At 39.2% G+C, this 24,978-nt stretch overlaps 1 protein-coding gene across 2 annotated transcripts; it reads left to right on the forward strand.

The window, feature by feature from the left end:
* The first annotated feature begins 944 nt into the window (after positions 1-944).
* LEO1 (LEO1 homolog, Paf1/RNA polymerase II complex component) lies at positions 945-24,317 on the forward strand. 2 transcript variants are annotated; one of them, XM_067555840.1, is made up of 12 exons: positions 945-1,087; positions 2,885-3,694; positions 4,193-4,297; positions 5,084-5,178; positions 5,936-6,081; positions 9,178-9,262; positions 9,666-9,760; positions 10,009-10,143; positions 11,302-11,437; positions 13,812-13,998; positions 14,309-14,406; positions 20,864-24,317. In XM_067555840.1, exons 1-12 carry the CDS (start codon positions 1,030-1,032, stop codon positions 20,963-20,965), a joined length of 2,052 nt encoding a protein of 683 aa, XP_067411941.1. In that variant the 5' UTR covers positions 945-1,029; the 3' UTR covers positions 20,966-24,317. The 2 variants fall into 2 exon arrangements, with proteins under 2 accessions (XP_067411941.1, XP_067411942.1); XM_067555841.1 differs by having other exon boundaries at positions 20,868-24,317.
* Positions 24,318-24,978: the final 661 nt, after the last annotated feature.

A 24,978-nucleotide genomic window follows, 5' to 3' on the forward strand; every position in this document is an offset into this window, starting at 1 on the left:
AGAGCAACCAGCCCCTTCTCTGCCGATTGTTCAAACATATTTAGTAGATTGTGGAAAATCCCAGCTCTTTGATTTGTAATAGTTCATAACTATAACTGGAGCCAAGTAGTCAATTTGCAGCAGTACCTGGCTAATTTAAATCTAAATTTACTCTCTTCCTCCCCCGATTTCTTCATTTTCGGTGTCATTTATCCTCTCTCCACCAGCGTGTCCCTTTTCCCTTATCATGGCAGGAATCTTCAGGGACTTCATTGCACTTAGGACTCCTGACCCAAAGGATCTCACTCTAAGTCAACGGGGTCAAGGCATACATGATTTTCCTCTGTTTGTCTCCTGGGGATGGAGTACTTGATTCTGCCCCATTTCAGTTTGTGTTTGCAGGACACACAGTGCCCTGTCATGTGGTTTGCTAGAGCAGGATACTCAATCCCACCCTGGGTCAGTTTAGTCACTGGTAGGGTAAAATAAGGATAGAGTTTATTACAGGACTGTGGGGTGGTAACTGCCTGAAAATAAACTTTTATCTGATTCAGTTCTGTTGAGTAGCTCCTTTTGGCTGCGATTACAGCGCTGGCTGAGAGTCGACCTATCGTCTGCTGACTTATTGTGTTAGTGTAGACAAGGCCAGAGCCCTGGATGGGACTCACTGTCCCCCAGCACAGCCCCTCCCAGTGGGGGGCGGGGCGGGGCGGCGCAGGCGGAGCTGCCTAGAGAGACTGGCTGGTCCCAGCCGGCCGTACGGCTCTGTTAGCATTGGAGGCGAGGGACGCTGACAATGACGCTGCCCCTTTAAGACTCCCCGCCCTCGCGCTGGCGGGCCACGCCCCGTCACCCCTGACCCCGTACAGAGGAGCCCGTCGCTCCGCAGGCGCGTCATTGGCAGGCGCCGCGGTTTTGCGGCAGTGCCCAGTTCCCCCAGTGGTGCGGCAGCGCCGGAAAGGAGGCGAGGCCTGGCCTAGCGCGCTTTGCGGCAGTTCAGGGAGGGGAGTGGGACTGACCGAGGCTGAGTCTGCTGTCCGCGCCCGCGCCATGGCGGACATGGAGGACCTGTTCGGGAGCGACGTCGATTCCGAGCCCGAGCAGAAAGGTATTTACTGGCGCCGGGCCTGCAGGGGGGCGGGGCCAGGGCCAGGGCCAGGGCCAGGCCAAGGCGCTGCTCGCCCCTTCCTCCGCTTAACTTCCGCTGTCCTGTTTGCCTCCTTCCCCCGTCCCCCAACAATTGGCCCGTCCTGCTCCGGGGTCTCTTCCCCCTTCATCCTTTCCGGCGTCTGGTTCCCCTCAGTCCCGCCACCCCCCTTCCCGGGGCTCCCGCAAGGCCTGGCCCCTCTAACAGCAAGCGGCGGCTGGGCTTTGACCTGCTGTTTGTACCCTGGCCCGTCGGGGCTGCCTCTCCGCCGCGCCTGCACCCCGGGGAGCCCCTGCCAGGGGAGAGGGCGGCGCGTGCTCCTGGCCCCTGCTCTGCAGCCGGGGGGTTTCGGTGCTAGGGCTAGTAACAGCTCTGTGTCTTCGCTGCTTAATTACAGCTGGTGAGCAAGTTACCCAGCCCCGGTGTTCGGCTGTGGAGCTGCCAGGGGGAATTGTTTTACCAGGGGTGGGTCCCCATATTCTCTCCTACACCCGCTTTCTTTCTCCTTCATAGATCATGTAAAGGACTCCAGCTCTTTAGTGAAACAGATTGGCACATCTCAGGCGCACCTGATACACATTTGATGTGGCTGGATTCTGTTGTTCTGGTGTTAAGTTTATGAACTGCATAAATAAGGGCAAACCTTTGCTGCATATAAACTACTATTTATACACTTCTGAGGGTTGCGTTATTGTTGTTCTGGATTTCCTTGGCAAAGCATTTTCTTCCTGGGTGTGGTGCAAAATTAATATTTTAATAGTAAAGGAGGGGAGAGAAAAAACACTTTTTATCACCCATCTTTTGGAAATCTGAGTGTCTTTTTTTTCTGATTTAGTCTAGGACTTTTTTTCTCCTTATGTTAGATACACAATTTTTCATTTTAATTTTCTTTTCAGTATATTGGTTCTAGTTAAAATACATCTAAAATTGAAAGTACAGTTTCAGGACTGAGAGTTTAGTGAAGGTGCATCGTAAGTTTTCTTGGAAGACTGACTTTCATGAAATTGCTGCCAAATTTGTTTCTGATTCCAAGTTTGATAAGTCAGCCTTTAAATATGTTTGTATTCCATGAGTTTCCTGTTTGTTCCTTTCTATCTGGAAAAATAATTTGCTGTTAGTATAATTCCTATTACTTTCTCTTTTTACATATATTTATGATGGTTACGGTTCCTTAACATAATTCATACATCACAGTTGTCATCAACAATTCAAAGAAACGTGTTAAAATAACTTCTTTATGGATATTATCAAGATTGACTTGTCCCAAACTTAAACTTTTTTTTTGTTTGCAAAGTCCCTGTCACTTTTATGTAATATACTCTTCAAAACAAATGCTATTTTTTCTTGAATAAAAATAAGTGCCACAGACTTAGCTCTCATGCGTAGTTCTACTGTAACAAATCTGTCTGTGGGCATCTGATGGAGAGGGGCAAGCAACTTGAATTTGAACACAATTTCTGTTTTGAACTCCCAAGATGTTATAAACAATAAAAATTTAGTTTAAAAACCCCTTTTTATTCTATCAAATGTATCTTTGTATCCATATAATGTCTAATCTTTGATTCCTAATAAACTCTTGGTTTTAATGATGCCCTGTATCAGTTAGGACCACAGACTAGTTCAGTCTTTAAAACCAAAATTCCTCATGTCTCCTTTTATTTTTTTCACGCTCTTCTAAGCAGTGCTAATCTTTTTATTATCTCCTCATATGGCTATCTTTCCCCTTAATCACTTAAGTGGGTAATGTTTATTTTGCAGATTCTGACTCTGGATCTGACTCTGACTCTGATCAAGAGAATGCTGGATCTGGCAGTAATGTTTCTGGAAGTGAAAGTGACAGGGATGATGACAGAGAGGCAGTAAAGCCCAGTAATAAAGAGTTATTTGGAGATGATAGTGAGGATGAGGGAGCATCCCACCATTCTGGGAGCGACGTACAGTCTGAAAGATCATACAATCGCTCTGATGCTTCGGGACATTCAGAACATGAAGATAATGACCAGTCAGATATAGATCAGCACAGTGGTTCAGAAGCTGCTGATGAAGATGATGACAGAGGACATGGATCAGATGAAGGTAGCCATCACTCCGATGCAGATGGATCTGAAAAAGCACATTCGGAGGATGAAAAATGGGGCAAAGAGGACAAAAGTGATCAGTCAGATGATGATGAGAAACTGCAGAACTCTGATGATGAGGAAAGGCCGCAGAACTCAGATGATGAAGAGAAGGTACAGAACTCTGACGATGATGAAAGGCCTCAGATTTCTGATGATGAGGAAAGACTACAAAACTCTGATGAGGAGAAAATGCAGAACTCAGATGATGAAGAGAGGCCACCGATATCTGATGAAGAGAAGACGCAGAACTCTGATGATGAAAGGGCCCAGCATTCTGATGAGGAGAAGATGCAGAACTCTGATGATGATGATGATGATGATGATGAAAGGGCCCAGCATTCTGATGAGGAGAAGATGCAGAACTCTGATGATGATGATGAAAGGGCCCAGCATTCTGATGAAGATCACAGGCGTTCAGATGATGAAGAGGAACAGGAGCATAAATCTGGTAGGATTGAATACAGTGTTAATGATTTGACTGTAAATAGACAAATGAAAATGTTGTCATCTTTGACATTCATTGGGTTCTTGTAGTGGTTTCATAACTGGGACCATTAATGAAGACATTGGGTGATCTTTTCTCAAAGATTGATTCTAGTCTTATCATAAAGAAAACCAAATAAAATCTTTATTTCAGTTCTTAATGCTGAACAGACTGAACTGTCATCATTACAATGAGGACTCTAAGTCATGTGTTTGTTTGTTTGACCTGTCCATAGTTATATCAATTCTGTTGTCCTGGCTTGAAATGATTCAGATTTGGTTATAAAATTATCAGTTCCAGCTGACTTTTAATGGTAATAGAGTATTTTTATAAAGCTTTATTCACCCAGTAAACTTTGTTTGAATTAGTTTTCTTATTAATACAAGTTATGAATAATGTGAGATGTAAAAAGATGCAGAATGAAGTTCTTAATTTGTTCAGAATATATGTTCTCTTTGATAGAGTCTGCAAGAGGCAGTGACAGTGAAGATGAAATTTTGCGAATGAAACGTAAAAAACCAATTGCATCAGATTCAGAAATGGATAGTGATGCAGAAGGACAAAAAGGTAACTGGCCGGTATTTCCTTCTATTTTATTTGATATTAGGCATGCGTCACAGAGCCCCTTTAAAACTCTTTATGATTGGTAGTATTATCTGAGGAGAAAACCAGTGTTTGATTATCTGGTGAGCTACAGATCATAACTAAGGGGCAGCAATAGAGCTGTGTGGAGAAGCTTGCACAGTTCTAAGTCATTTCTACCCATTGCTATTAGCCTTTCAGTTTCCTTGGCAACAAATTGAACTAATTTTTTTAATGAAAAATCTGGTGACATCATTCTATCCTAATTTCTTGCTGAAAGACCCTGGAAATTAGTGTCTGTTATTTGATTATGGGAGACTGAGGATATACGTATATTGTTACTTATCACGCTTTTAACTTGAACGGGTGGAGGTGTCAAATCTTTAAAAGGGCTGCCTTTGTCCAAAATGTTAATCATTGAAGTTAAGTTGGTATTAACAAAAGTTTAAATCATCTGCTCCAAAATCTGTCCATCTCGATTGCTCAGCTTTTACTTTTGGCCCTTATGATGTCATGGTTTCAGTATTTTTGTCATTATAGAGTCCTTCCAAGGTAAATATGGTCTGAATTTTTAAGTTTTAAACACATTTTTGTGGGGAAGAGACAAATAATCTTTTCAAGTCTTCTTTGTACATCCTAGAGAAATGTACAAAATAAGAAATAATTTTTTTTTGTACTTTCCAGGTCACTTTTAATAGCTAGATGGTAGAATGGTAGAATTATAACAATTTCTCTCTTTGTATATATAGTCATATGATTTTTCTATTCAAGATCATAGGGATGCAATAGATCTATTTGGAGGTGCAGATGACATTTCTTCAGGGAGTGATGAGGAAGACAAGCCGCCAACTCCAGGGCAACCTATTGTAAGTCCTTTGAAATAAATTGCCTGCCGTGCCTCTTGTTATACCTGCCCCGGCAGTCTAATATAGAGTTTTAGATCCTAGAAGACTGAGAGTTAGTACACTTTAGTGAAAGACTGACAATTTAATGAGAATTTATAAATGATACTGCCCAAGCAGAAAGAATCACTGTTAACTGTTTCACCTGTTATTCATAGCAAAGCAAGATAAAGTCACTTGTTTTTTTGCTGTTAGCACTCTGGTTATATATTTTGACAGTACTTTGTTCTGATTATGCCAACAAGTAGAATATAGTACTGGAACTATTCTTGATGCTTTTGATAGGGCCTGTTGGAAAAATATTTTGTGAATAGATAGTAATGGATTCAAATCCATTTACATCTAAATGCAATGTCTAGACAAAGTTACCACCATCTGGTGGCTCTTCAGTGCCCTATAGGAGACCGATTATATGGATCAATCCCATGCTTTTTTATTTCCATACTCTCTTGATACCCCGAGCTAACATTCATAACTGAAATCACTTTCTACAGCATGCTTGACTGTATGATATTTTTGTCTTAGTAGTGCATGCTTTGCACAATCCAATTACGTGTGTGTGTGGGGGGGGGGGGGAGGGAGAGTGTGTGGGGGAGAGAGAGAGGTTGATTGATTGATTTCTGGTTTGTTTCATAGCAAAAATTAAGAGATCAGTGGAAGAACCTGAATAGCCTGGCTTTTTTCACCTATCTAATATAATGTGGTTTTGCTACTCCATTAGGATGAGAATGGACTGAATCAGGAGCAGCAGGAAGAAGAACCTATTCCAGAAACACGAATAGAAGTAGAAATACCAAAAGTAAACACTGACTTAGGAAATGACTTGTATTTTGTGAAGCTGCCAAATTTCCTCAGTGTGGAGCCCAGGTAATACTATATTGGAGTCTATATTAAAGCTGTTAATTATTTATTTGCACACTTAGTATTTCCCTATATTGCTTTTGTTCTATTATTCCAATGAAATTTCTGTTGACCACATTAAATATAATTAACATGGGGGGTGCATCCTTTTATATAGTTGATCAGATATTGAAATCACTTTCATTTTACTATCTTCTTGGAAAGTAAATGTGTAGGTTCAACCTGTTAGATACATGTAATGCATTTTATAATTTTAAATAACTCCTTTTATTTTGTACTAATTTGATCCTGTGAAATTAGCCATTTTTAGCCTGGTCAACCTGTAAAATTTGTCATCTCACTCTTCTCTAAATCAGGACAAAAACTAGTGCAACTCAAATGAGTAATTGTCCTTTTTACATTTTTTTTTAATTGTCTGTGGCTGCATGGCAACCTTCTCCTGGATTTATAGCTGTCTTGCCTTTCTTCAGTACTCCTTTGGTTTTTTGTGAATGTTGATATTTTCATCCTGAATAATGGACCATGTGTTGTAAAACCAAATGATCTTTCTTTGAGATTTTATTCAGAGTACACCGCTTATTTAGGGGACCTGAATATTTCCTATATCCAGGAAATCTGTTTTGATGGTATTAATTTTATATGTATGGCTTTTCTCAATAGGCAACCTTGTTTTGGAAATCTAAAAATCATGTACTGAACATAATGTAAAAAGTGGGCTAGAGAGTCGCATAGTTGTGATATATCTTGTGTTTGAGATTAATACACAGCAAAAAATGGAATAGGTTTAAGTAGTTTAACTTTTACTTAAGTTAAGTTTACGAAGCATGTATTTATTTAATTTACATAGAATTACTAGAACTGTCCATGCTTTTCAGGTTTTTAACTTAGTATGTATCTTCACAGAACATCAGTTTTAAAAGTACAGTGAATTGAAATAGTAACTTGTTCCTAAAGCAGGGCTTGACAAACCCAGGGCGCCAGCTCGCCATGACACCTAGAAATTTAAGTCTGGCGCCTAGTATTTTTCTGGGGAAAGCGGCCGCCGTGCTCCGGCCAGGGCTCCACTGCACCCATGTGGCAGGGCTGGGAGGGGGAGTGCTGCGGCTGCCACGCTCCAGCCAGGGCGCCCCGCTGCTGAGCCCACGTTGTGGAAGAGCGGCGGGGGGAAGGGGCGGGGCCGGGAGGGGAGGGCGGCTGCTGTGCTCTGGCCAGGGCGCCTCGCTGCTGAGCCTACGTTGTCTGGCTCCTTAATTTTTGGACTGGCTCCTAGCTCCAAAACAAATTTGTCAAGCCTTGTCCTAATGAGTTCATAGTATTTTAAAGACAAGCTTTTAAGATTATCACATGAGTTCTAAACATGTAGTGTTCCTATTTATTCAGAATTTGAGACTTAATCTTCTAGTTTATTGTAAGATATTTAATCTAGCCAAATGTAATAGATATAAAAATGTTTTTGAAAAGTACTACTTTGGATTTTAGAATAAGGTTGTCCTCATCTGTTTGCTAAAGGACTATTTTTTATCCATTGAAGCCAAAAGAGACTATATTATGATCATTCAGACTGACCATCTGCCTAACCCAAACCACAGAAATTATCCAAAATTTGTTAGAAAATATAGCTCCATATAACACTACTGTGTGTGGCTCCAACTGCACATCAACAAATTACAAAGTACTTTTTCGGTCTGGCCTTTTCTAAACATACCACTGACCTGGGACTTATATTATTGGAGTTTGTAAAAGGTGTCCATCTCCCTGTAAATGTAGGCTTGTTCCTGACATACTCCAGTTCGGTGGCTCTCCCATTCTCCTGCTACAGACCACTTTGAAAGCTAACTCTTTTTTTAGACCACCTCTATCCTAATTCTCCCTTGCTTGATTTTCAAAATGTTCTATTCTGTGGACTACGAGGAAGGATTTGTGAACCAATAGCCTTTGTGATTGAGAAGACAAAGTTCCAGATGTGAATCTGTGTGTGTCAGGATGGACTGACTTCTAGAATCTGCAGACAGACTACTTCAGTGCTCTGCAGCAATTGATAGCTTTCTCAAACTGTAGGAAAGTGCAACTGACAACTCTGGTCACTTTCACTGCTTCTCCTACTAACCCTGTTTACAGCCATGATCAACAGCAGGATGGAGACATTAATAGGTCACTACCCAAAATGGAGACTAAGGGCTTGTAGACATTTGAAATGCTACAGCAGTGCTGCTGTAATGCTTTAGCGTAGACACTGTATGCTGACAGGAGGGGTTCTGTTGGCGTAGGTAATCTACATCTCTGAGAGGCAGTGGCTAGGTCGACAGAAAAATTCCTAGCACTGTCTACATGGGGACTTAGTTTGGCTTAACAATGCCACTCAGTGGTGTGGATTTTTCATACTCCTGACCAATGTAGTTAAACCAACCTAATTTTCTGGTGTAGATCAGGCCTTAGATAACAGTAATTTAGCATTCTAACAGCTTCTCTTATGCCACTTTCTTTTCCTTTATAGCAGCTGGGAGAGGAATAGAGACTCCTTCAGCTGTCAGGCTTAGTGGGGGGGAAATAGAAATGTTTCTGCCTTTCCTTTCTCTCAGATGGGCTTGGTGTGGGACTGTTTCAAATCTGACACCTATTAGTCAGGCTCATATGAAAGATGGCTTATCTGAACGTTGTCCTGGCAGGAATTCCTGCATCCTAATCTTGATCATTCACAATGTATTTATCACACTTTAAAACTCACTGGACCAGGCTGAACATTTCAAGTCCTAGACTCACGCCTGATCTCCTCTCTGTTACATTGGGGTTTCGGAGGCGGACACCACCTTTGAGGTAGACTTTTTCTTTACAAAAAGCTATTCAGAGGTTTAAAATGTTAAAAGTGGTTGCAGCTGATATTAGTGGGAGACATTAGGGCAGGTCTTCGTTGGTGTAAAACCTCTCCAGTTTATTACGTGGTTGCAGAAATAAATGTATGTGTACCAAGGCTGTACTGTCTATAGTTGTATGTAATACATAATTTAACTGAATCACAAATTTATTTTAGCAATCCTAGAATAACATGGTTTTGCTTTTTTAGAAGAGGGGTGAATAAAGAATACATTGTCTAATTTATTACAGACCTTTTGATCCTCAATATTATGAGGATGAATTTGAAGATGAGGAGATGCTCGATGAAGAAGGTAGAACAAGATTAAAACTAAAGGTATATCTATAATTGTCTTTCCATATCTCACCTTTTTCCTCTTTGGTTCTTTCGAACTGCTATATAAAACAAAAAACCAGGGAGGGGCTTAAGAAGTGGTAGTTTGAGTCACACTTTTCATAGACATCACCTGCTTCTTATTCTACCAAGAAATAAGCAAGTTCAGCACTGATAGAAATTACTCAACTGTTTTCTGTTGTTGTATCTAATTTTTTATTTAGATGCAGTGAAGATTTGTAACTGTTCTGCAAAAGCTTCTCTTTTACCATGCATATGCAGAAGATTCTGCTAACTACTGGCACTGTGATTCTTGGCCTCCCAAGAATATCTTTTTTACAATGTTCCTTAAAACTAGTTTACATTTTACTTTATATACATGCTTACAGACTTTCTGTTCCAACAGGTGGAAAACACCATACGCTGGCGAATGCGACGAGATGAAGAAGGAACTGAGATTCGAGAAAGCAATGCACGGATAGTCAAATGGTCAGATGGAAGGTTAGTTTAGGCTTGTCTACATTTTCTAGACTAGGAAACAACTGTCAGATGTTCTCGTATATAAAAGTGCGGGGTGAGTAAAATTTGGTGAAGTTCTTTTGCAATTGGGAACTATTGTTTCTCATATCTTTGAGCTTATACTGTACTACTTAGCTAATAATATTTCAATACACATATGCATAAAAAACAGGGAATGAGAAGGCTTCCTCCATACCAGAATGACTAATATGTGAATCTTTTTTTTTAAGCATGTCACTGCATTTGGGCAATGAAGTCTTTGATGTGTACAAAGCACCATTACAGGGAGATCACAACCATCTGTTTATCAGACAAGGAACTGGTCTACAGGGTCAGGCTGTGTTCAAGACTAAATTAACCTTCAGGTAAACATATAGTTTGTTAGCAGAGCTTGAAGTGATAATACAGCTTTTTGGTATGAAATATTTGAGTATTAAAATGTGGAGATTAATTGGTAAAGTAATGGATTACTAGTTTTTGTTTTACTACGCTTTGTATGGAAGAGTTTTTAAAAAACACTATTTTTAGAAGAATTTTCTGGCTCTTGAAAAGTAAGGCTGGTGTCACTGTGTACGCCTAACTATAACTCAGTCATGAGTTCTATAAGCTTTCTGTCTTCAGTGCTGACCACTGGTATTGGGAGCTGAATATCAATTGAACTGAGCCTGCCAAATTGTTTGAATTTATAATCAGCCTGAAGACCATGAAGAGCATACCAGCTACACTTGAAACCTAAAATAGATTTCTCTGAAAAATGACCCTAAAGTGGCATCTCGGGGCAGCCATGTTTGTCTCACCTTCTTACAAATGTAAATGAGGTCAGAATTTGGTCTGCAGTTAGGACTGGGTTAAAAATTGTATAAATGTGTGAGCCAAAATGCAGGCCAGCTCCCTTTCCTCTCCCATCGTATAATAGTAAATAAACAAATACAAATACTGTTTCACTTTCACTGAGTACATAGGGAGCTGAGCTATTCAGTAAGGTGGTGCCGTTTTTCAATATTCACTTTTCAGAATAGACCTGCGATTTAAGGTAGGTAGGTCTGAGGCCAAGTCTCCAGGCTTGAAAGGCCAGTATGCTATTTACTGCACTAGCTAGGCCACCTATATTTTTGTCTGTAATTTTAATATTTAATTTAAATTTTAAAATGTAAAGTTTGTGTGAATCAGAAAGAGTACTGATGTTCTGGGGGAGGGGGGGAACTCCATGTGATACTTCACTGCTATGAAGATGGTGACTATGACCAGAAGTGTGAAGTGGAAGAAGGAATATTTAGATGTGTAAGAGGATGTGGAGGACTTCTTGCGGAAAGGATGATTTTGCTAAATATTTTAATCTCCTGTCTGATAGTTCTTGTGTACTGTAATAGCTGCTGTACACATTATCTGTTCTGTTTAATATTTTTGCTTTTGTATAGCTGAGTCTTTGATTTCCCAATTGTATCTGTGGCATGTCTGTAATTGTTCTTAGAAAGCAGAGGTGCCCTTGTAAAAGTGTTTAACCTATAACAATTTTCTAACAGGCCTCACTCTACAGACAGTGCCACCCACAGGAAGATGACTTTGTCTCTTGCGGATAGATGTTCAAAGACTCAAAAAATTCGTATCTTGCCAATGGCTGGTCGTGATCCAGAGTCTCAACGCACAGAAATGATTAAGGTATTGATTGTGACAAGGAATTTTATTACTCTTTTGACCTAAACGTAGAACTACCTTTGTTCATCTCAAATTGCAAATGCCATGTCTGAAAATTCTTGGGTATTTACTGGCTTTTAGAAAAATAAATTGAGATAAAACCTCTGGTGCTGACATACAAATCACAAAAATATATTCAATCAACATCCCTTTTTATGCTCTGTGGATATGGCACCCAATACAGTGATTGCCTTGTAAGCTAAGAGGAGAAATTGTAAGAGTGTAAAATACCCAGTTAACACAAACATTTCAGAAATAAAAACACAAATTTTAAGAATACAATAAATGAGCCCCTTGAAAGTAAAAATTTGAAAAGGCTTCATTTTTAGGATGGAACACACATTCATTTAAGGTAACATGTTGTATTCTCCAGCAGTCACTAAACGATTCAGACTTTCTGATTCATATTTATCTGGCCTGAGTGTACTTAATTTGCACATTCAGAATTAGATTTCAAATTCATCAATGGCCTACGCAGCTGCCACTCCATTGTTCTATAGGGCCTAGCACAATGGGGCCTCAATCCCGGCTGAAGTGTCTAGATGCTGCTGTACTTGACGTTACTGTGCATTTGTCAGTGTAAGTTTGTACTTGTTAACTTGTATGGGCACTTCATATATGCATGAATAGGAAGAATTTGTTCCTTTATCATTTTTCCGTGCAGCTTGGTAAACACTGCCTCTTTGGCTGAGAAGGCAGAAGTGCCCCTGTAAGAAGTGATTAACCTATAACAGTTTTCTAATAGGCATCACTCTACAGACAGCACCATCCACAGGATGACTTTGTCTTTTGCAGATAAATGTTCAAAGACCCAAATGCGGGCATATATTAATGTATATTCTGTGAAGTTGGTTGTCAAGTGTGAGAGCATAGTAGCCAGTTGTATAATAAGTACAGTAAGATATGCCTCAGTTTTGTGGCAGAATTAATTCCCAAGTCTGCCATTTCGGGTTGACCTACTAAGGGGACTAATCCTTCTATTCAGAGATTATCTATGTCAGCCCTTTGTTGCCTTCTCATGGAATGCTGTGCCTCCTTACAACATTATAGAGCCAGTTGTAATTTCATAATTAAAGAAACTAGCCTGATTCTAGTCTAGCCCCTTTTATTTCTCTTCTAATCTCTCCCTTTCACTATTCCAAATCTTTTGGCCAGAAAATTCCCATGCTTAGCCTTAAAGCAGAGGGGCTAAGAGGTGCTGAACCATATCCAGAGTTTTCCCAATGTTCAGTAGTGGGGGGAGAAAAGCATGATGATTGCTACAAAGCATGGTCCCCTTGCTGCTTCTGAGCTCTGGTCTACACTTACCTGGAGATTCGGCAGCAGTCGACGGGAGTTACACAAACTACACAGAGTAGCTTGCATAACTCACGTCGACTGCTGTGCTTCCCTTCTTCGCGGTGTCTTCACTGCACTGCGCCGACGGGAACAGCGTTCCCATCAACGCAGCGCTACGCTACTTGAGGGTGTGGTTTTACTCAGTCGACTTCCTGATCGATTGAGTGGGTCTACACTGAGCGCTCAATCGATCCAGAAAGATCGATCTGGCGGCGGCGACTTTGCCGCCGTCAGTGTAAACATGCCCTGAGATTTGTATTACTGCTTTGATATTACAACTGTAAATATGTTATGATTCTTAATTTTAAGAAGAAAACAAAAATCTAGAGATTGGCCAGATTTACTCAAACATTCATGTTAGTGTGATGCTATAGATGTAAATATTTTCAAAATATTGAATTCACTGAAAATAACAATACAGTAAAAGTATTGTTAATTAAAATGGCATTCTTGGCACAGTGGGGTGAACAAATCAGTGTTTATCACATTTGTTCTATATAGGAAAGGTAAAACTTAGCCATTTACTTCTTGTTTCTGAATTGCTGGGTAACTTTGTTACATTTTCTCCTAGCATATTATGTGATTATAAAGAATTTAAGCTTAGTCATAGGTACACTTTACATTTGTTGCCTCTATCTTTAAACTTTTTAAAATCTTAGAACATTCACAAACCTGATTTTGTAATTTTGGAAACTAGGCCTTTAACTCTGATCTGCATTAAGGAAAAAGTTAAATAAAGAAACTTAAAGCTATAAATGTTTCAACCAAGAGAGATGTCAAATATAAAAAATGCTCTGCCTGATTCTCCATAGTTCTGCACTCTGTGTAGTTATTTATGGCAGTGCAAAGTGAGCATCAAGTTGTACCATTCTGATGTGATAGCTTTTGACATTTTCATTGCACTCATGTAAAATGACTACACAAGGTGCAGGGCATTGGAGAAACAGCCCCTCTGGGTATATTCCTCAGGCCCTTACATTCTGCTGCTTTTCCTGGACAGAAAGAAGAAGAGCGGTTAAGAGCTTCTATTCGCAGAGAATCCCAGCAGCGGAGAATGCGGGAGAAGCAGCACCAGCGTGGGCTGAGTGCCAGTTATTTAGAACCTGATCGTTACGATGAGGAGGATGAAGGAGAAGAGGCAATCAGTCTGGCAGCTATTAAAAACCGCTATAAAGGTGGTATAAGAGGTATAAATAAAATCTTAATTTTTTTTTATTGCAAGTATCCAATGAGTGCAGCCTGATCCATGGGATAGACCTGATGAAATAACAGATTTCTTAGAGTAGTGCAGAATGAAAAAGGAAACTACAAATAAGGCTCAGTTTTAATTATATTTTGTGTGTTCTTTTATAGTTTGTCACTCAGGTGATGAGATCTTGGAACGTTATTGAGGAAAATATAAGGAAACGCAGTGTATGTGATAGTATAGTTCAAGGTGCTTTGGAAGGGATTGGCATTTGGAGACCAGTCTTTACTGAGGTTAATTTCTCTTTTCAGAGGAACGTGCTAGGATCTATTCTTCAGACAGTGATGAGGGATCAGATGAAGACAGAACACAGAGACTACTTAAGGCAAAGAAACTAACCAGTGATGAGGTGAGAGAAGCATTTTATTTTATGGTAAAAGCTGGTTGACTGAAAATGAACAATTTTGTTTTTATAATTTTCAGTATTATTCTGAAAAATGACAACTACTCTCTGCTTGAATGACTTGATACATCATGTTTATCCAGCTAAGTTCTTGTACGATGACATTTTTCAAGGTTTTGTGGACCCATGAATTGAGCTACAGTTAAATTTGACATGCTTTCCATAATATTAATACCTAGCTTTTATATAGGGCTTTTTAGCCATAGTTCTCAAAACCTTTTGCAAAGGAGGGTAAGCATCATTCCTGTTTTACAGATAGGAAAACTGAGGTTCAGGGCGTTTGACATGTTTAGTTCAGATCACATAGCAAGCCAGTAGTAAGTAGAGCCAGGAATAGAACCCAGGTCTCTTGAATCCCAGTCCAGTAATCTGGTTACCAGACCATACTGTCTTCCTCTCCCCAGCCACCCCAGATAAACTTATGACAGTACGGTTGGTAAGAGGGGAATCCTGTTTCACACAGCACTATTCATAATTCAGTGCTTTTTAAGAGGAAGAGTTAAATGCTGGTATGCTATTAATCCTTTGATAAAAGGAGAGCTGTGGCACTTATGGCTCTTGTACAGTCCTAGACATTCTAACATGAAGAGAAATATTGGCTACAATATTAAGGTTTCTGCCTTTTTTATTTATTCCCCCTAAAATTATGAGAGCTCTATCTCTAAACAACACAATTCCATCCAATATTGCACTGCAATGTCATAATTTCTTTGGAGTCAAAATATTGGTGTAAGATTCAAACCCAGAACATCCTGGCCCTGTAGTGAGAGCTCAACTGATAGAATTCTGCTGACATTTACATGATGGCCGCCTTGATTGCGTGGGTCAGAGAAAGGGGTGCTAGAAATGCACAATCTTAATGGTTTTCTAGTTTACTTCGTTAGAGATAAAAAGATTATTTTTGCACTTGGACAATCTTGCTTAATCTTACCTTCCTAATTTCCTGTTGATGTCCATTGTTTAATTCAAATAAAATGTTATAATCTATACAGAAGCATAATCTATGGACGTTAAAAATGAAAGACTTATTAGGTCAGTGGAGGATTATTGCTTGCGGAATGTTCTCCAGGGCTTTGTTCAATCCTGATTTTTAAACGACTCAAACAATGAAGCGTCTACAGTTTTTCTGCTTCTACAGTTTCCCTTAGGAGATGATTTTACCATTGCAAATTGTTTACATATTCAGCTTGAAATTTTTCAACTGAACCTCATCCCATCACTCCTTGTTTGTTCCTCTTGTATCACCCTAATGATTAGGTGACTACTGAAGTAACTACATTAGTATAAATTCTTAGGCTCTCATATAAAACATTATATTTTTTCTTTAATTATAAGTAGTTTTTTGTATCTTTGATATTTATCTCACTTTAGTGAACATACATTATAATTCCATAATTACTTACTAAAACATCAACATTATATCTCAATATGACTGTTGATTTGTATACAGTATAGCTTGCAATGTGATGTACGTGATCTTATAATATGGAAAATCTTTCATAAATTGAAAGATTAAACTTTTTGTTCCTCCAAAAGTTATTTGAATGTGTGTATTGCACATTTGTTTCCCAATCTTCTCCAAACCCAGTGGCTTAAACTGTGATGTTGGTTAGGATTCCATTCCGTGTTGCTGTGTCTGTGATTATTCCCGTTACAGTGTTAGTAGAGTGGCATTTGTATTAAATAACTAAAAGGAACTGGGATGTGGTGAAATAACTGAAAGGAAATCATTGAAAGCTTTGTTCAGTTAAAAGTATTCTGATAGTGTTTATTTTTGAATTTAAGTGAATTTAGTGTTGTGGAAAGTGAGGTACTATAAAAGCATTGTCTTTAGTTGCACGTGATCTGAGTAGGTCTGTATGTGCAAGTAGCCCCATTTGACTCTGCTAATGCCCTTACACCTGAACTGAAATTCCAATCCTTTTTCACTCTTGAGCAGATTTTAACAATTGTTTCTTTTATGATATGTGAACACCAAACTCATTTTCATTTGTGATCTCAATTAGGCTTTGATTTTGGTTCCCCAGAGGTGATAGAGTAGTGAGCTAATCCCTTGTGCTGCTTGAGCAACATCACCTTCCATTTTAAAACAATTTGATTTTAAGGCTGAAATTCATAACATTGCCACATAGGGGTGCTCAAACATTAAAAATATAATGTGGCAATGTTGATTGGCAATGCACACTTTGTATGTTTTTAAATAGACACTTGGAGGCATTTACCCATATGTATCTTCATACATAAAGCACTGCACTCATCTGTCAAATACAGTAATACCTTACTAATTTGCACAGTGACGTTGGCTGTCTAGTCCAACACACAAACCTTAAGGTTGTTGGGAGCTGAATGCTGAAGTGCTTTGTCAGGTATCAAATTATCAAGTGATGCAGCATATTGATAAAAGGCAAGTAATATTCCCATTAATGTAATTTAGGGAAATTCTGTGATACTGTGAAGTGAGCATTTTTGAAATATGCGTACTAGAGAGATGTCTCTTCAGGTGACTAATGCAGATAGGGGCTGCAATTGAGATTCTAAGTTATAATGATGTCAGTTTGTCATGTTGGATTAAGTTGAGCAGAAATGAGTTTTAATAGAATTCTTAAATCCCATGTTAGTTTTCACTACTTTAAATATTAATTTTTAAAAAAGCAGTGAACCTTAAGTGTAGTGGAAGAGAGAAGTAATGTTACTGCCATTATCTTTGTTGTGCTGTTCTTGAAATCCATTATCTTTATTGTGCTTAGTTCTGTATTGCTATGTAGATTGAATGAGGACATAACCATGTTCTAAAGTGTCTCTTAATTGGGGGCTTTAGCAAAATTCATGGGTCTAGTTAGATCCTGTTCACACTATAAGATGCCATGTTAGGGTAGAAGGGGAAACTGTTATAACATGGGTCCCTTTGATATGGTTGACTTTACAATGTAGATGAGACTTTTATCATATGGTTATATATTTTCCTCCAACATCCTTAAATCTATAGATTTAGAATAAAGGAATACATTCTATCACTTAATTTTGTACTTTTGTTGTCTTAACCTTAAGCTTATAGAAAAATCTTAGGTGACTGCTTGATTGAAATTCTTGAAGTGTGGTATTTTAGCGTTTGAACCCAAAGACTTGATTGAAAATTAATCTGTTTATAAAGTTAGATTTTTATTCATATGGCTTTAGCCTTGCACCAAAGGAACAAGCATTTAAACCACCAGTACAAATACATAAAGGGGGATATATAAAATATAACTTAATATGGATATCATAAAATTAATAAACAGAGTAAGAAAATACTAAAAGCTATTCCATAAATCAGTCACTTTAGCTATTAAATCCAAAGCTAGTTATTTCATGATTATCATACTGTAAATTTATAAACTAAATACCCAACACATAGAATCTACTTTTCATGTAAATTAAATAGGAGTTAACACATGGTAACCCTGATTTTGGTGTGCTATGACTCCACTCCACTACAAATTATTTTTAAAAACTTTATGCTTAGCATCTTAACTATTTTAGCCCTGTAGTTAAAAGCAAAGTGGACAAGTAATGCATCAGCAGACTGCATAACAATATGATCAACGGTCCGGTTAGTGAATCTTTGTATCACTCTGATTAGCCACTACTTTTTATCTCACTGTAGACTGATCAAGGTCTTTTCATTAGTGAGCATGCTTTTTGACTCGACCAAAGTTTGAAAATCTCACTTGCCATTGAGGAATAGGGTAACTCTGGCCAGTGAATTAATGTAGCAGGAAGGTGAGTTAGTTTCCCTACTTCTAACTAGCACCTTCTTAGCAGCATTGAAGCTGTCAATTTTACCAAGCAGCTGCAAGGAAAGCTATGAACAGAGGCAGGGATTTGGGCCTTTTCTAAACATAAGTTGTACTGATTTCACTTGGGTGGACAGGCTTTATTCGGTGTAAATGCTTTGTATCAACTTTCCTTAACTTGATTCCTTACTCACTTAAGCTTATATAAGGCACTTTTAAACTGATTAAAGACTGTCCACACAAGGACACTGTGCTGATTAAATGCATCTGTTTCTAAACCGATTTAAGTTAAATTGGTACAACTTCTTTGTATTTGGGGGCAGCATAATTTCCTATGCTTTTTTCCTCTCCCTTTCCCAACCCAACAGTGTCCAGTTCTTCACAGATCAAATCAAGTCACCTCAATTCAAATGATTGGAGCCTTCTTGTAAACAGCTTTACTGAAGTCTTCCAGAATATACTGTAGCTCCATGTTTTTAAACACTGATTTTTGGCCATCAGTATTAGTGGCTTCTCTTTGACTCCCCCCACTCATGTTAAAGACCTTCCAATATATGTCTAAGAAAATGATTTAATCCAAGCTATACAGACTCTCCTCCCACCCTCCCAAATGAGTGCCTCATCACCCTCATAACTGTAATGCAACTTAGTTTGTAGTGCTTTGGCTGTCTGAGTTTGGAAAAATCAATGTGTCCTATCTGAGAAGAGCATATCCAGAATGATCAACGTACATAAAACTGGAGCTTCTCCACAAAACAGAAAGACTTGTTTTACTGTCAGATAAAAATCATTTAACTTGCCTGCATCCTCTAATACCCCTCCAAATTTTGATTCATCATCCAAAATAATTTAAAGGTGAACCTTTCCGTTTGTCATTTTACAGATTTGCAAGAGGTGGCCTTATATCTCTCATGGAGGAGTTGCTTGATTTCAGTTCCTTACATTTTCTCACGTGCTGTTTAATATGGACCTTTTATTAAAGGATCTCTGTTTTAATTTCAATTTGTGATCATCTATTGGATCTATCATTTAAAATAAGAAAGACAGACAGTTATCCCATTGATAATTCATAATGCTTGTTTGATCTCATTAATTGTGATCATGTTATGATTTCTGATTCTCTAACTTGCTAAAAATACTTGGCATTTACGAAATTAGCATACTGTTTTCCAAGTATTTTGAAGAGATCTTCACAATATTTATCTGAGGTAGGTAAGTATAGTATTATTCCCACTTTATGGTTGGGAAAACAATCTGAGAATTGTAATGACTTGCTCAAAGTCAGTCAAGATCTAATATAAGATTAGAAGTCATTGGTTTTTTGGTCCCTGGACTGTGGTCAGGCCATATTTCTGGGGAAGCACTAAATGCAGTGGTCATCTTGCTATTTGCCATAAATGTATTTCCTAGACCTAATGTTCAGCATTCTGGCTTTCCCATTTTTTTTGGTCTTTTGATTTTTGTAGGACGTTACATCTCTTCTGACACTTAAGCTCTGTTTCAGAGTTCTTCTCAAAACATTAGTTCTAGCATTATTATTAGTGAAGAACTTATCTTTTTTAAAAACCCATTTTTATATGGTTATTTAAAAGTGCCTTTCTTCTTTTGATCATTGGGCATGTATTAAGTCAGAATAGAAACTAGTTTACAATCCCACACTGCTGAAGTTACTAATGTCATCCTGTATGGTCATCTGCAAAATTGTCAAATACAACAAATTTAATCCGACATAATTTCAGATATGATGGTTGTTGCTGTTCTGTGGCAGCCATATTGGCTGTTGAGAGACCGAGAGAACAGTCTGTCAGCTATTAGCCTATATTTCCTCAGCAACATTAAGGCTGATAGTTATAAATACCTAGCAGAATTTGCTCTCCCTGTGTAATTGCAAGAGTCGTACTTTCACCTAAAGAAGAGCATATTCTCTAGTATTCCCCACGGAGTGGGGGCAAACAGTCAGGTGATACACATTTCCTACATCAGGATGTTTGTGGGACTCACTGGCCGTGCTTTGGTGGTGTTTGCTGCTGATGTCTTTGGCATTTTGGTCTTTTAATGGCAGACTCTGCTAATGAGCAACAGTTTATTCTACAGCCACTGTAGAGAAGGACTTCCCTGCAAAGAATTCTCATTAGCCTTTGTAGTCATGTAACATAGGTGTTTTTAGATGCACTCCAAAAAGTAAATTTCCTCAAAAAATTGCTAACACTACTAATGCCAGAACAAATGGCTCTATGGCCATTGTCCCACAGACAGGTCACAGAACCCTAAGTTTTATACCTCTAGATGTTGCTTTGGAACTTGTGTGCTTAATTGCTAAATGTGGAAAATAAAATTCAGCGCACCAGAAGTCCATGTTTTGCATGACTGCTTTTGCGTTGGGCCAAATTTGGCCCAGGAAGAAGTGTAATTGCAAGGCAGTTGCATCTTCTATATGATCCTGTAAGACTGGAGAGTGTGTGGTGGGGGTTGGAGGAGTCAGGAGTCCTGACCATATTAAAAAAAAAAAAATCTTAAGTCTCAGTACTATGAAAGGGGACTAAAACTGGAGGCAGTTTTCTTTTTCTTCACAGAAATAAACTCAGTGAATTTTTCGTTTTAGCTTGAAATATGTTGTGTTTTGCCCACAGGAAGGTGAACCTTCTGGAAAGAGGAAAGCAGAGGATGATGACAAAGCGAGTAAAAAGCACAAGAAATATGTGATCAGTGACGAAGAGGAAGATGATGATTAAAATTGAGGAAACAGGAAAGCTGATGACTTTTCATATATATATATATATTGTACAGTTCTTTTACAGCAAAGATGTAAGTAAACATGAGGTTATTTTGATAAAGGAAACTTCCACTCAGATCTGTAATTCAGGTGTGAATAAATTGTTTTGAGTGACTTTTTAAAGATATTTCAATTTTATGGGCATGTTTATGTGCCCCGACACTCACTGCATTGGGCTGCATAATGACTCTTTTAAACCTGGTATAGTATATTTCAATTTTTAGAGTATTATGGTAACCATCTCCTCTGTCAGTTTCATTGTTAATGTTAGCACAGTGGGGTCGGGTTCATGATTTGGGCTTCTAGGGCAGCACTATGCGAATACAAATAATAAATAAAAATTAATTTTTATCAGGAGAAGATTACTATGTAGAGTCTTCAAGATGCTTAAATGTTGCTAACAGTAAGTTAGCAATGTTGCTTGGTAAGTGTCTGATATTGGTATTTTAGCTCTTCAAGCTGTTATTTTGTAATTAAAGATTGTCAGAATCTGAATATTACAGTTGCAAGCTGGCTTTTCTAAATATTCTTCATTTACAAGACTATGGACAGTAAAGTATGCTGGTTTATTTCGGTGAATTAAATTATTTCTAAGCTTCTAGTAATCTGTTAAAATACTGTAATTATAAACAAGATTTATCCCTGAACTTAGGTCTGTAAATTAGTCTCATTGAAACATTGAGATTTCATGAATTAATGGATACAGCAGAGGATTTTTGCTGTGAGAGCAAAAAGTCCATTCATTTGGCATGTTGGAGGCCTAAATGTCAGAGAAGAAATGTCATTTTTAAAGAATGCTTACATATTTATATGTAAATAGTGAGAGGTAAATGTTTTCTAAACTTCAGATGTAACTAAAAATTAGAAGGTACAAGAGTGAAAATACAAGAGTTTATATTGAACAAAATAGTTGTTTTGTTCTGTAAGCTCATATAGTCTTTGGGGAAACTAGTGATTATTGCTCATGCCTGTTTTATAGAGAGTGAGAGAGCGCTACATTCAGCTAGGAAACAAAGGAGGGAATGAGTGCCTTGGATGGAGCAGTTACAGACTTCAGGTTTTATCATGACCCTCTAAATACCTTATTCTTTCTCTTCGACTACACACTACCAATTGTGGAGCCACAAAAGGATACAAATATAAGGACAGTAGAACTTTTCTTGCTTCATTATTATTATTGAGTACTTCAGAGCAACTCCTTGATATTCAGAATAGCTGTTTGATGTACCGTACGTGATTTTCCTAGTGTAGGAAATAGCAGTAGATGTGGTGGTGTTCTTTCTTAACTGACTTTTCACAGAGTCTGGTAACGGTTGAATGTGGTTGGAAGAGGGAAAAGAGGACTTGCTTAAAATCTTTCTTAACCAAAATCCATTAAATAAACCTCTCAGAGCAGTGGCAATCTTTTTGTAACATAATTCCACCTAGTAAAGCAGGCGAAGGTTTGTAAGAAATTCCACCATATTAGTGATCTGTTTCCTGCTCAGTGGAATCCTGACTTCATAGAAGAAAGAGGGTACTGTCTGAGGAACATGGTGGTTCCTGAAATTGTCCAATGTCTTCTAGATACAAACTTTTAAAGATAGTTAGTTTTGCTCATCTTAATTTTTAACCAATTTAGCACTCTCAAAGTCTTCCCCACTTTGACAGTTCTGTGCTTTTGCTTTCTAAGTAAAAACCACCAAAATTGCTACTTTACACACATACTTTTGAACACTTAAGACACCGAGAAACTGTTCTAATGACTTTTTCCTTTGTAACTGTAATGATACTTAAGAGTTCACGTGTTCTCTTAGGATTTTTCAAAATAACACCTCTTTACATCTGGTGGAATTTTGACCTGGTAATCCTCTTAGCTGTGTGACCTCAGCAGAGAGAGTGTCTCTCCATGAGGTTACCTAGCTTTCACTTGTTCCTTTCTCAGAATAGAAACCAGCTGTAAAGAAGCAGTGGCTTAATTGCATAATATAGATGTAGCATATGGTACTCCCGCTCTGTCATAAAAGCTTCCCAATACCCTTTCTCAACAGAGTGCTGTTTCACTAATGTAGTTTTTGCCTTAATACCAATTTCATGTAATAGTGTGGTGGATATTTTTTATCTTTACTCCTTTGAGTATAAACTGTTTATTTAAACACAATCTTAGCCTAAATGCTGATGAGGCTTTTAGTTGTAATGTGGTCCGCTTCAGTTTCCAAAGTGTTCTTTCTTATGGTTTATTGCAGTGGTTCTCAACCTGTTTGCAATTATGGGCCATATATGCAGCGCTCTCTCTGTGTTATGTGGGCCACAGCCACACAATAGATATACTGACTGTACAGCTACAAAAAAGAAAAAGGTTTCGTATTTGTTACAAGACAGCATTAGGATTCAGATCGCTGTAGTACCTTTCATTTCAACACTGGCAAGTGTCTACCAAGAGCATTTTAAATTTGCAAAATACTTCAAAACAGTAACTGTTAAAACCAATTAATTTACTGTAAGGGTGGTATGGTGAAGTATATTGCCACGCACACTTCGCGCTGAGCACCCGGAGAGCACGCTTGCAGAGCCTGCCTGCAAAGATGGGGAGCCCTGCCCAGTGCAGGGCACCCCTCTAGCCAGGGATTGCCCCCCGTGCACCCCGACCCCTCTCCCAGAGGTCTCCCCCCAGCCCCTCTGGGACTGTCCCTCCAGGCTCCCCCACACACTGGGCTGGCACCCAGGAACTGCCCTCCCAAGGACTGCCCCCCAACACACAAACTCCCCATCCAGGGACTGCCCCAGTCTCTAGCACCCCTGCCACTAGTCCGTCTGTCCTCCCTCCACCACTACCACCTTGAGTCTATTCCCCATACACCGGCTGAACTCCCCTCTACTCGTCTGCTGGTCTCTTACCTTGGTTGCATGTAGCTCAGCCGGGCTGCCTGCCTGCTGCTGCAGTCTTAGTGTTAGGGAGCCTGCTTCAGGGTCCATGATCCTGTGGGGTGAGGGGTGCGGAGCATCCAGGCCTCCTGCCAATGCTGCTGGGCCCCATCCTGCCAGGGGGCTGATGCTGGGTCCGATCTTGCGCACACACCTCCCTCTCTCCCCGCTGGATCTGTGCCTGGGGCAGTGCCCCTTCTGCCCCACCATAGTTATCGCCCTGAGGATGCCATATGGGGCGCAGCTGTGTGCTGATTGGGTTGCAAGCAGGCCACAGGTTGAGAACCACTGGTTTATTGTAATTTAAATACCTGGGGTTTTTAAAAGTAAAGTTCGTAACCCTGATTTCTGCTGCTTTTCATAAATTTCTCCTTTATACACTTATTAAAGCTTCATTTTAAAAACAACTCTCTCTTCTGCTTAGATCTCGTTTTAATAACCATATGTAATTAAGTCACTTTAGTGACGTTCGTCTTGTCCACAATGTCCATTAGTTGTAAGTCTTTCTTTAGCTTACATGGAGGCAGGCTTTTCCCATTCCTGCACCCCTGTTTCTTGTGTGTGAGTATTCTTATATACAAACATTGAGATGTTCAAGTGGAAGGAGAGAGAACATAGGTTGAACTATGTTGAGTCTGGGCTGCCCGGTCAGCCTGCTTGGTACCTATAGGGTATTCAGACTAAGGGTGTGTCTATGCTGCCGTGACTGCATGGATCAATGCAGCGTGATTGACAGCAGGCTGTGGAGACCCGCTCAGTTGATCCGGGAAGTGCTTTCTGGTCGACGCCGTTAATCCACACCCCTGAAAAGAGTAAGGCTGTGTTGAGTGGAGGGCGTCTTCCATCGATGCAGTGCAGTGAAGATGCCACAGTACGGCAACGTAAGTAAGTCGACCACCGGCGTCAGTGTAGACCAGGCCTAAGGTTTGGGCTACCTTAAGATCAGTTCTTGAAAGGGATTTTTTAAGCTATTTCAAGGTACTAGGCTTTTCAGGTGAGCATCATGCAGCATAAATGAGCTACAACATTTAAAATGATGGTTGAAAACTTCTCTTAGCTGCTTGTTGT

The sequence above is a fragment of the Emydura macquarii genome, unplaced genomic scaffold (assembly GCF_026122565.2).
Source record: "Emydura macquarii macquarii isolate MOO-44397 ecotype Brisbane River unplaced genomic scaffold, CSIRO-AGI_Emac_v2 contig_1644, whole genome shotgun sequence".
NCBI classification, from domain to species: Eukaryota; Metazoa; Chordata; order Testudines; family Chelidae; genus Emydura; species Emydura macquarii.